The sequence below is a fragment of the Salmo trutta genome, chromosome 16 (assembly GCF_901001165.1).
Source record: "Salmo trutta chromosome 16, fSalTru1.1, whole genome shotgun sequence".
Classification (NCBI taxonomy): Eukaryota; Metazoa; Chordata; class Actinopteri; order Salmoniformes; family Salmonidae; genus Salmo; species Salmo trutta.
Genome location: NC_042972.1, coordinates 49,943,433 through 49,956,167, shown reverse-complemented (window position 1 = coordinate 49,956,167; position 12,735 = coordinate 49,943,433). Strand labels below are relative to the sequence as shown.

The following is a 12,735-nucleotide window of genomic DNA, read 5'->3' as shown; positions in this document are numbered from 1 at the left end:
TTAACGTGATTTTTGAATGACTACCTCATCTCTGTTCCCCATACATACAATTATTTTTAAGGTCCCTCAGTCAAGCAGTGAATTTCAAACACAGATTCAACCATAAAGACCAGGGACGTTTTCCAATGCCTTGTAAAGAAGGGCACCTATTGGTAGATGGGTAAAAAAAAACAGACACTGAATACCCCTTTGAACATAGTAAAGTTATTAATTACACTTTGGATGACGTATCAATACTACAAAGATACGGGCGTCCTTCCTAACTTAGTTGCTGGAGAGGAAGGAAACCGCTCAGGGATTTCACCATGAGGCAAATGGTGACTTTAAAACAGTTACAGAGTTTAATAGCTGTGATAGGAGAAAACATAGGATGGATCAACATTGTAGCTACTCCACAATACTAACCCCAAATAACAGAGTGAAATGAAGGAAGCCTGTACAGAATACAAATATTCCAAAACAAGCATCCTGTGTAACACATTTGCAGCCGACAGTATTTATCAGTGACAACACGTTTGTGACGTCTGTCTCCGGTGTTCAGAGATGCAGATAGCAATTTAGCACAGATAGTCCACTCTGTCTTCCTTCTGTTTTCCATAAACAAGCGCTGTAACATGGAAATATGTCAGTGTGGGACCGCCTAACCCTATAAAGGTGTGTATTAACAATTTCTGTGTAATGTAATGGAACTGACAGGCATGATCAAGGACTAACCCTACCATGAGACATCCATCCATGTCTTCATCACTGGAAAATATCAACTTTATCATTTACAAATAGTGTTGTCAAACTATTTAATAATTTCTTGAAAATGTTAAATAAAACACTAATATACCTTGATTACATAAATATTCAACCCCCTGAGTCAATAAATGTCGGAATCACCTTTGGTAGCGATTACAGCTGTGAGTCTTTCTGGGTAAGTCTCTAAGAACTTTGCACACCTGGATTGTACAATATTTGCACATTGTTATTTTGTAATTCTTCAAGGTCTGTCAAGTTGGTTGTTGATCATTGCTAGACAGACATTATCAAGTCTTGCCATAGATTTTCAAGACGATTTAAGTCAGAACTGTGACTAGGCCACTCAGGAACATTCAATGTCATCTTGGTAAGCAACTCCAGTGTATATTTGGCCTTGTATTTTAGGTTATTGTCCTGCTGAAAAGGGAATTTGTCTCCCAGTGTCTGTTGGAAAGCAGACTGAATCAGGTTTTCCTCTAGGATTTTTCCTGTGCTTAGCTCTATTCTGTTTCTTTTTATCCTAAAAAAAATCCCTAGTCGTTGCCGATGACAAGCATACTCATAACATGATGCGGCCACTGCCATGCTTGAAAATATGAAGAGTGATACTCAGTGACGTGTTGTGTTGGATTTGCCCCAAACATAACACTTTGTATTCAGGACATAAAGTTAATTTCTTTGCCACATTTTGTGCAGTTTTACTTTAGCGCCCTATTGCAAACAGGATGGTTGTTTTGGAATATTTGTATTCTGTACAGGCTTCCTTCTTTTCACTCTGTGATTTAGGTTAGTATTGTGGAGTAACTACAATGTTGTTGATCCATCCTCAGTTTTCTCCCATCACAGCCATTAAACACTGTAACTGTTTTAAAGTCACCATTGGCCTCATGGTGAAATTCCTGAGCGGTTCCCTTCCTCTCCGGCAACTGAGTTAGGAAGGATGCCTGTATCTTTGTAGTTACTGGGTATATTGATACCCCATCCAAAGTGTAATTAATAACTTTATCATGCTCAAAGGGATATTCTGCTTTTTTTACCCATCTACCAATAGGTGCCCTTCTTTGCAGGGCATTGGGCAACCTCCCTGGTCTTTGTGGTTTGGAATTCACTGCTCGACTGAGGAACCTTATTTAATTTTTTTATTTAATTAATTTTAATGAATAAAAAAAAAAGTAAATTAAAAATGTAGAAAAACCTAATTCCACTTTGACATTACGTGGTATTGTGTGACAAACTATTTAAATTGAATCCATTCTACATGCAGGCTGTAACACAACAAAATGTGGAAAAAGTCAAGGGGTGTGAATACTTTCTGAAGGCACTGCTCATATAAAGTGATTAAAAGAGTATGTAAACATTATTAAAGTCACCAGTGTTCAATGACTCTATGTACATAGGGCAAAGCAGTCTCTAAGGTGCAGGGTAGAGTACCGGGTGGTAGCCGGCTAGTAACAGTGACTAAGGTTCAGGGCAGGGTGCTGGGCGGAGGCCGGCTTATGGTGACTATTTAACAGACCTGGAGATAGAAGCTGTTTGTCAGTTTCTCGGTCCCAGCTTTGATGCACCTGTACTATCTTCTACTCCTACATGGTAGTGGGGTGACCAGGCCGTGGCTCGGGTGGCTGAGGTCCTTGATGATCTTCTTGACCTTCTTGTGACACAGGGCGCTGTAGATGTACTGGAGGGCAGGCAATGTGTCCCCTATGATGTGTTGGGCTGACCGCACCACCTCTGGAGAGCCCTGCGGTTGTGAACGGTGCAATTTCCGTACCATGCGGTGTTGAGCCTTCTTCACCACACTGTCTCTGATGTTAGTGATGTGCATGCCGAGAAACTTGAAGCTTTTGACACTCCACTGCAGCCTGTCGATATGGACAGTGGCATGAACTCTCTGCAGTCTCCTGTAGTCCACGATCAGCTCCTTTGTTTTGTTGACGTTGAGATTATTTTCCTGGCGCAAAACAACCAGGGCTCTAACCTCCTCACTGTAGGCTGTCTCGTCATTGTTGGTAATCAGACTTACCACAGTTGTGGCATCAGAAAAATAGATGATTGAGTTGGAGACGTACATGGCCACGCAGTAATAGGTGAACAGGGAGTACAGGAGGGGGGTGAGCACGTACCCCTGTGGAGCCCCCATGTTGAGGATCAGTGTGGCAAAGGGGTTGTTGCCTTCCTTCACCACTTAGGGTAGGCCAGTCAGGAAAACCAGGACCCAGTTACACAGTTCAGACCCAGGGCCCTGAGCATTGTGATGTGCTTGGGGGGCACTATGGTGTTGAAAGCTGAGCTGTAGTCGATGAACAGCATTCTTACATAGGTACAATATTTATCTTCTCCAGGTGGGATAGGGCAGTGTGCAGTGCAGGGGCAATTGCGTCGTCCGTGGATCTGCTGGGACGGTATGTGAATTGTATTGGGTCTAGGGCACTAGGGGTACTGTATACAGTTAATAACAGTAAGTACAGTTATTTTAGCAGTAACATTCCGCCTTAGAGCATAACATTAATGCATTCGAGCTAAGTACTTGGCAAATGACTGTCCCAGTTTAAGCAGCATGTGTCCCGCATTGGAAGTTATCCTTAATCGGCAAACGGTTTTGATTAGGTCTTCGTTTGCATCGCAGAGCAGTGCCCAGTAAATAATTAAATCCAGTTGTTAGATGCTACCCCCCTCCAAATGAAAGCCAAACATGGATGTCACTGTTGGCGCACACATGCGCCATTCTACTTGTTGTTTGGCTTCTAAGGCAGTATAGTGCCTGGTGTGATGCTGATTAGCTCAGAAAAACAGGTGTTAACACAGAAAGGTGTGCGCAAAGTAAGAACACAACATGGAATGCATGTTTGGTTTTGATTTGGGGGGGGTAGCATCTAACAACTGGATTTGTGTATTTATTGGGCTCTGTGATGCAAACAATGACCTCCTAATCAGAACCGTCTATTACAGATGAACATTCAAGTGTGGGAAAAGTGACATCAAACAAGCATAGGCACAGGTCGGCAAGGGATACTCAAAATACTTTGTCATAACAGGTGCTTATTCTTCTTTGGTATGATGGCGGTCCACAAACAAATGTTATAGGTGTATGCCGCCATCTACTGTATTGGCTGTGTATCAGCCTACTATTCTGTAGTATGTATGAATTCTTTTCACTTTGTGAAAGAAGTCCAACAGTCACTGGCTTCAATGGCTCCCTTTCCTCATTTATTTTCCTGAATGACCACAGATGAATAGTCAGCAGTGTTGGGGAAGCTACTCGGAAAATAAAGTTTACCACGCTACTTCACCATTTACTTCACACTAAAGTTATCCTTAAAGGGAACATCCACTCAAAAACTATTTTTTCCCATTAGCCCACTGTTAATACAGCCCCAACATGTTTTGCATGTCAGCTGTCAAATTGTCAAGATATTGGACTTTCAAGAATCAAAGTGTCACCGGCCACAAAATGGCTTTGTGAAAATGTATATCTAAATCTGGAATGTCATAGGTCCACAAAGAACAGATAACTCTAGAGTCAATGTTGACAGAATGTGGAATTGAGTCAAACACAAACAAATGTTTTAAGTGAGAATTAGGCAGATCTGAAGGTAAATTCTTGCCTACTCCGCCCATATTTTATTTCTCAAAAAAGTATTGTGTAGTTTGAGTAGTTAGCTATACCCCTACATGGCAGAACTACTGAAACACTACCAAGATTTGAATTTAGTTAAACTACCACCACGCTACTTCAAAATGTAGTTTAATTACTATTTGAATTACATGTAGTTCACTACTCCCCAACACAGATGGTCAGATGACCATACATCACCTATCATGTCCTCTCAGATGTTAGTATCATTAATGAAAAGAAACATGTAGAGAAAAGGGAAGCACTGCTGGGATACAATAGAACTTTGTAGGTAGAAGGTGCTCTTTGGTAAAGTGGTTAAATGGTCTCCAAAAAAAAAAAAAAAAATCATTGAACAAGACACTTGTATAATTAGTTTAAAAACTATTCTGTTGCAGCTCACTGGTCAAAAGTATATTCTTCCCCGTCTCCGTTCTTTCGACTGTGGGGAAGATAACTTTCCCCTGCCCTGCGTTTTCAGAGCAATGCAGATGAGGGAGTGACAGGGAGAGGAATCCACTACACACGGAGATGCACACACACACATTCTGCGTGTATGCTTCAGATGATTGACATTCTTTTTCTTATTCTTTCAAGATATTTTTGCAAAGGCCTTTGCAAGGTAAAATGTCTTCATACGGTTTGCAGTGATGTTTTAAAATCTGTGTTTATTCAGATGGACAATCCTCCAGTTACAGATGGACTTTATTTCTAGGCTCTCATTTATGCAGTATACTGTTATATTCTTGCTGTTCAGAAGTAGGTAGGAAACAATTTGGCATCAACTGCTCTGCAGGGTCAGTTGTAAACAGAATAAACAGTTCATTCAACAGCATTACACATCTATAAGCAAACTTAACACAATACCATGAGGTTTCATAAATCAGATGAGTGCAACGACCTGGCAATGATACTGCCGTCAACGTCTGACAACCTAGTCCCCTTTCTTTTAACTTCACACAAAGAGGGAAGTTTGTCAGCACGAACCAGGAGCAGACAAAGAAGAAGAGTGCAGGGGAGAACAAGGATACGGAGGCTATTGAGTAGGAAGGAACAACATGCTAAAGCTAAGAGGCTACCCCAGTACTAAGTGAATAGGTTCTATTATGCAGACACTACTAGGTAATGGCTGCACTTGTACTAACATTGCACATTAAAAGGGCATCAACTGGCTCAACCAACTTGTAGAAAATATTTATTAAGTATCATCCATCAAGTGGTACAGTGAGAATATATTCATTGGCTGAAATGTAAGAGCACGGTTCCATCTTCATCTCCACAAACAGGTTATACTAAAAAAATCTGTTCAATAAAAATTATTATTAAAAGGACAACTGGTGTTTCCATTTAGCTTCATTTCGACACATGCCATAACATCCTTTATGGACACTATTTCCCAGTGTGCAAATCTGAAATAACATAACCTGTTCATTATTTGTCTTATGTCCCAAAGAATACATTAAGACATAATAAATTACTCTTCTGCCCAAATAATGCATTCACGTTCATTTACAATGAAGCCCATTGAAGAAAAAAAACCTTGGTTATGTCTGACAGAATAGATCATAAACGTATCCAAACTTACTACCCAATTCTGACTCCTTTTAAGTTGGCATAAATATAAGAGGCCCCATTTCAAGCCTGTGGGGACTTCTGTCTTCATCCTTCAGGACACTGACTCCAGTCTGGGTTCAGATGGAAACCTCGGTCAGCAGTGTCCAAGGTCCCTAGATATGTGAATTAAGTTAGATTTGACAATTCAAATGACACAAAAGTAACTAGTATTCAAATAAACATAACTACTCAAACATTTTATTAGAGAACTCCATTTGACATATCTAAAACACACCGGAGAATCACACACTGGGAAACATGTGACAACCACGCCACGTTCTCACGCCATCACTCACGTCCCCAGTGTCCTCAGCAGGTGTCATCCACATCAAAGTTCACACATAGAGAGCATCAATAACAAGGACAGAAACCACACACACCATACAGCATTCAGGTCATGTAGGTTATATAATACAAGACAAATATTCAGCACAACATTCCACACTACATTTGGGTACCACTTCTGCACTTGATCAATATACTACAGGAGGGTGGGACAAATTGCAAAGAGAGATCTTGAAGTACTAGTAAATGAAAGTCCATTTGGGGGGGGGGGGCTTGTAGCATCTGCAGATTCCATTCACTCACACAACAGCAGTCAAATTGGGCTCTTTCATCGCACAACCAGTCCGTTTCACGCTTTCTTTTTCTCTCTGTTCGCTCACTCATCAATTCACTCTTCGCCACAAGCCATCCTCAATCGCACTCACGAGTTCTTAATGTCAGTTGCGCAGTTCTTTCCATTAAAAAGTGGATAAAAATGAATCACCCACCGTCTCTTAGAACATGCGGAGTGAAGCCGTTCTTTGATGGCAAAGCATTTATAGATGGAAGAGAGTGATACTGACATCACCCCAAAGAATGCTGCCAAAGAGGAGCTTCTTCCCAGGAAAATGGGAGAGGTGAACTGCAGAAGAGATTGTAGTGAAGGCTTTTCCATTTAACTTGAGACTGCAAATAAAGTTGCACTTAAAACATTTAAGTTTCAACCAGATTCTTTCCAATGCAAGATTGTTGTCAAATATTATGGCTGGATAGTGAACCAGTGACTTCTCATGCATTCAGAACATCACAACTCACAATGCATGCATCAAAGAATCCAGTTGAAAATAAGTCAGGATATAACAAACTTAACAAATAAATTTGACTTCAAAAGTAGCACTACTCTGGTAAACAATAATTCACTTCAAACACTTTCTAAATTAAAATCTTGAGTATTTCTTTCTCTCCAAATGTACAAAACAGCCTTCACAAAAGCGTTTAAGTATCAGATACGCATTAACACCAGAAATAAATTAGGAAAAAGACATCTCACAATACTTACCAAACTATTTCACATACCCCACCCGGAAGACTTGGACTCCATACTGGAGCCAAATCCTGAGCTAAACCCACTACCACTGGCTGTTGCGTTAGAACCGGTACCCCAACCTAGACTGGCTGAGTTGGTGCCGTAGTTACTGTTGCCTGTGCTGTAGGCCTGGCTCTGATCCCTGGTGGAGTTAGTCTGCCCAGTGGAGGTGGTGCCTGAGGTGGCAGTTTGCCCTTGCTGACTAGCCAACATACCCATCATTCCCCAACTGCTCTGTAGGGCAGCCTGAGCAGCAGCCATCATGGCAGGGTTCAGACTAAAGTTACCAAAATTAGCCATATTACTACTGGCGCTGCTCCCTAACCCTGTGCGGTTACTACCAAAGCCCTGAGCCCCAAACCCGTTTCCAAACCGCCCTGCTCGCTCCGTCATCTGCCTACTGCCGTGCTTTGGCTCAGCATTTGAGATGTGCACGCTGACCCCCTTAATAATCAGGTCCTCTCCACATAGGGAACTGGCAACCTGGAGAGAAGACATGCGGGTCAGTCTGACATTAAAGGGGCAATTCAGCAGATGGCAAATAGAACAAGGTCTTTGAATTTGCGGTGGCACCTACCTGGTCATCGGCAAAGCTGACGAAGGCAAAGGCACGGAAGGGCTTGGGGATGAAGACGTCAGTGACCTCACCATACTGCATGAAGAACTGTCGCAGTTCATCAGCGGACAAGTCTTCAGTGCAACGGCCTACAAACACTTTCCTGCTTCTCATGGGCTCATCTGGACCTTGCTGTTTTACAAAAAGATTTGAAAGGTTCACACATTAACAATATAGGAAACATTAGGAACACCTTCCTATTATTCAGTTGCGCACCCCCCTTTGCCCCCAAAACAGCCTCAATTCGTCTGGGCATGGAATCTCCAAGGTGTCGAAAGCATTCCACAGGGATGCTGGCCCATGTTGACTCCAATGCTTCCCACAGTTGTGTCAAGATGGCTGGACGTCCTTTGGGTGGTGGACCATTCTTGACACACATGGAAACTGTTGAGAGTGAAATACCCAGCGGTGTTGCAGTTCTTGACACAAACCGGTGCGCCTGGCACCTAACATCACACCCCTGTTCAAAGGCACTTATAATATCTTTTGCCTTGCTCATTCACCCTCTGAATGACACGCACACAATCCATGTCTCAATTGTCTCAAGGCTGAAAAATTATTCTTTAACCCTTCTCCTCCCCTTCATCTACACTAATTTGAAGTGGATTTAACAAGTGACATCAATAAGGGATCATAGCTTTCACCTGGATCCACATCTGAAACAAGTGTTCTTGCCATTAATAATCCACGTTACACACCATACATAAACAAAAACACCTACCTTGGAGTTGGGGAGTTTGCAGTCACACCATCTTCCATCAATCATGTGGCGTTGTGAGATCACTTTGTCTTGAGTCTCATACTCAGTAAACCTCACAAAGCCAAACCCCTTTGAGTTTCCAGTCTTCACATCTCGTTTCACCTGTGAAGAGGAGCATGTAGTGAAGGCACCACAGACATACCAAGGCATTGCACACTAAAGAGTAACTGATAAGATTTAGCACCATCAAAATATTTTTTTTAATATTCTTATCACATACACCCTCGGAAAGAATGACAAATGTCTCATTTTGCAACAAGCAGAGCACATATCTGGTTTGGAAATGACGTATAGTCAGTTATTTGTGAAAATTCTAGACTGAAATGAATGGGAAAGCGGCCGTGCGTTTGGGCAATTAATAGACACCGCAATGAATAAAAAAAATGCGTCAGTGTTGTCCAGTTTGACTCTACACAGACCAGTGCGCCATAACCATTCACAGCTAGAGTTGGCCTATTATGAAAATAGGCCATGCCAAACAGTCCTATGCCATTCACGTTGATGTTGCACTGCTGGACTGTTACCATGCAGCAGAAGAACTCGACTTTGGTTAGAAAGCAGTAGCAAAATTCACAAGAAACCTGAATGGTTTTCTGCAAATATATAATACCACGGCAGTCTTACTTCTGAGAACTTCACATTGATCAAAAAACCAACAGGTGGCCTCCCGAGTGGCGCAGAGGTCTAAGGCACTGCATCGCAGTGCTAGCTGTGCCACTAGAGATTCTGGGTTCTGTCGCAGCCGACCGGGAGGCCCATGGGGCGGCGCACAATTGGCCCAGCGTCGTCCGGGTTAGGGAGGGTTTGGCCGGCAGGGATATCCTTGTCTCATCGCGCACTAGCGACTCCTGTGGCGGGCCGGGCGCAGTGCACGCTGACACTGTCGGCAGGTGTACAGTGTTTCCTCCGACACATTGGTGCGGCTGGCTTCCGGGTTGGATAGGCCAATAGTGGCGAAGTAATTACAATTTAGCAATTTACACTGGAGTGATATGTGCAGATGAGGATGTGCAAGAAGAAATACTGGTGTGCAAAAGAACAGAAAAACAAAAACAAATATGGGGATGAAGTAGGTAGTTGGTTGGATGGATGGGCTATTTACAGATGGGCTGTGTACAGCTGCAGCGATCGGTAAGCTGCTCTGACAGCTGATGCTTAAAGTTAGTGAGGGAGATAAGTCTCCAACTTCAGTGATTTTTGCTAGCCGTTCCAGTCATTGGCAGCAGAGAACTGGAAGGAAAGGCGGCCAAAGGAGGTGTTGGCATTGGGGATGACCATGCTGGAGCGCATGCTACGGGTGGGTGTTGCTATGGTGACCAGTGAGCTGAGATTAGGCGGTGAGTGAAACAGTACAACCCTTGAATAACGAGGCGCAGCCAACACACTAGCTGTGATTTAGAAACTGATAGGACTATTTAGACTACCTAGCTATTTATTGTTGAATTTTATTAACAATGCATTGGCTGCATCCATTTAATTCTGCCAACAAAGCCTTACTATATGTAATGGAATGTTGAGTGAAAACCAATTTTTTAAACCTCTTAAAAAAGTTGGTTTTGAAGCATAAACTGAATTTGAAATTTTAGACCGATATGATTATGCATTTGTTTTATTTTTACAAAATGGTTAACAGTGTCAGTTCCAATTTAAAGCTGGGAGAACAAAAATAGTGAAGGTACCTAAAAGAAACATCTGCAAAGAACAACGTAGCAAATTTGCAACTGTACCTGCACCATGATGACTTCCCCAAAGGTGCTGAAGTAATCTTTCAGGTCCTGTTCAGTTGTCTTCCATGGCAACCCCAGTACAATCAGATCAGATGTCTTCATGTCACCTCTCTTCATCTTCACAGCAGAGGCGGCATCGATCTCGTCCATTTTCCTTTTATTGTCTGAAATAGTGTGGTAGGGATCATCATTCATTCCTTGATGTAGCACTTGAGACTGACATTTGCCTAGTTAGATATGCATCATGTGGAATGAGTATAGCTAGGGAACCTTTCAATGTTTAATAATTAATTGAGTATGTAAATATTATAATACAATTGTCCACTAGTTGGTGGCTAATTCAAATTAACAGGTCATAGTTTAGTCAACATACCTTTGGGATAATTGACGACATAGACTAGATTGCCCCAGCCGTTCTCAGGCGCATGAAGAATCCCTTCCACCAAACGGACCCCTCTCATGCACTGTGAAACAGGACTCCTGAATCGTAGGCCGCAGGCCCCAGGAAACTGAGCTGCCACGGTAGAAAGCAACACAGAGCCATCATCCTCAGAAGGGATCTCCATGGGCTCCTCATTCTCTTCTTCGGCCACACGAATGTACAACTCTGCCATTTGTACCTTTTCTCAGTCAAAAACACTGCACTGGCTATGTAAAGTTAGCTCTCTACTCACTTCGATATTCCCGACGACTAGTTGATTAATACAAAAAAAGTCCCGAAAATACACCGCGGTTTATAAAATAAAAATCAGTTCAGATGTTGAAATGGACGCTGCTTAAATGAAATTGTATTTAAACAACTTAGCTAACTAGTTCTCGTGAGATATTCAAGCAAACGAAGCTGCCTCGGTCCCACTCCGTGTTCCTTTGTTAGGTTGCTCTGACATCAACACCGGACGACCTAGCTTTAGCAATGGGGCTTTTAGTGAGCTAACGGCGTCTCGTGCCGTGTTGGTCCTAAAAGTTGAAATTTCGTCCAAGAAATTTGAAATAGACCAATCGTATAATTAACGTTAAGTCTTAACTAAGATTTTCTAAAGTAGTATACACGTATTACTGCGCGTTAGAGCAAATATTCAAACTCAAACACACCTGCGACGAAAATAAACACGCTATTCTTTCCGATCAAAATGGCATTATCATGGAGGAAGTGCGTCATTATGTCGGATCATCTCATTGTAAAAAGGAGGGGGGGTGTTGTGCAGCTAGGAAATAACAGAAACTGATAAATAATTATTTCCAGGCAAATGTTACACTTTTTTTTTTTACTATGACCTCGGTAAACGTATTTGTGTAAAAACATTTACTTGTGTAAATGATAACCATGGAGATGCATAGTCGATAACTACTGCGGCGTCCTCCCTATGTAAAGATTTGATAAACCCAGTTTTTCAAACTTAATTATGAGTTCATGTGACAACTGGGACCCGGGAACAACTAGTCGTCAATTTGAACGCCTCCTTTCATGCCAGATATGAAGTCCAGGCTGCTGCTCATCTCTCCATGTTGTTAGCAAGAAACGTATTCATTTCTTCCTTAAAAAACACAGTACCATGCGAAGCACAAATATAACATCACAAATCAACCAGAAAAACATTACTCACAAATAAGTCCCCAATCAATACTTTAAATTGCTAGAACATCACAAGAACATCAAGATTACATTTAGAATTTTGTTCCAGCAATACGGTGCATTAAAACTCAAAGCATATTTACTTAGCTCGGTGGAGACGATAGGAACACAGGTGTCTATATTTCAACAGCAAAGTTAGAGGAAGTTTATGAAGTAGGGCCATGTAAACAAAAGGGAGTAATGTAGAGATCTACAGGTCTTTAGCAAAGTCCAGCCAACCTTTTTATACAGGATGCAGTGATGGATATCAAAACGTTCAACTGTAACAAAACGAAGGGCCCTATGGTAGATGGCATCCAAAGGCTTAAGAGTAGTAGCAGCTGCACTTTGATAAATAATATCACTATAATCAAAAACTGGTTGACTGAATAATCTGCTTCCTACTGCTTAGAGACAATCTGTAAGTAAACATACTATACAGCGCCTTCAGAAAGTATTCAGACCCATTGACCTTTTCCACATTTTGTTACGTTACAGCCTTATTCTAAAATTGATTAAATATTTTTTTTCAGCAATCTACACACCATAATGCCAAAGTGAAAACAGGCTTTTAGAAAACAGGTTTTTAAAAAACATAAATACCTTATTTACAATAAGTATTCAGATCCTTTGCTGTGAGATGCACAATTCAGCTCAGGTGCATCCTGTTTCCATTGATCTTCCTTGAGATGTTTCTA

The 12,735-nt window shown here is 41.7% G+C and overlaps 1 protein-coding gene across 2 annotated transcripts; it reads right to left on the bottom strand.

Annotated features, from left to right (window-relative positions):
• Positions 1-5,005: 5,005 nt before the first annotated feature.
• On the bottom strand, positions 5,006-11,570 carry LOC115150952 (TAR DNA-binding protein 43-like). Of its 2 annotated transcripts, XR_003867183.1 has the most exons (6): positions 10,799-11,570; positions 10,426-10,589; positions 8,660-8,800; positions 7,900-8,070; positions 6,745-7,805; positions 5,006-6,084 (listed from the first exon to the last, which is right to left on the bottom strand). XR_003867183.1 is itself a non-coding variant. In XM_029694812.1 (5 exons), exons 1-5 carry the CDS (start codon positions 11,037-11,039, stop codon positions 7,305-7,307), a joined length of 1,218 nt encoding a protein of 405 aa, XP_029550672.1. In that variant the 5' UTR covers positions 11,040-11,570; the 3' UTR covers positions 5,045-7,304. The 2 variants fall into 2 exon arrangements, 1 of the variants encoding a protein (XP_029550672.1); XM_029694812.1 differs by having other exon boundaries at positions 5,045-7,805.
• Between the last annotated feature and the right edge of the window lie 1,165 nt (positions 11,571-12,735).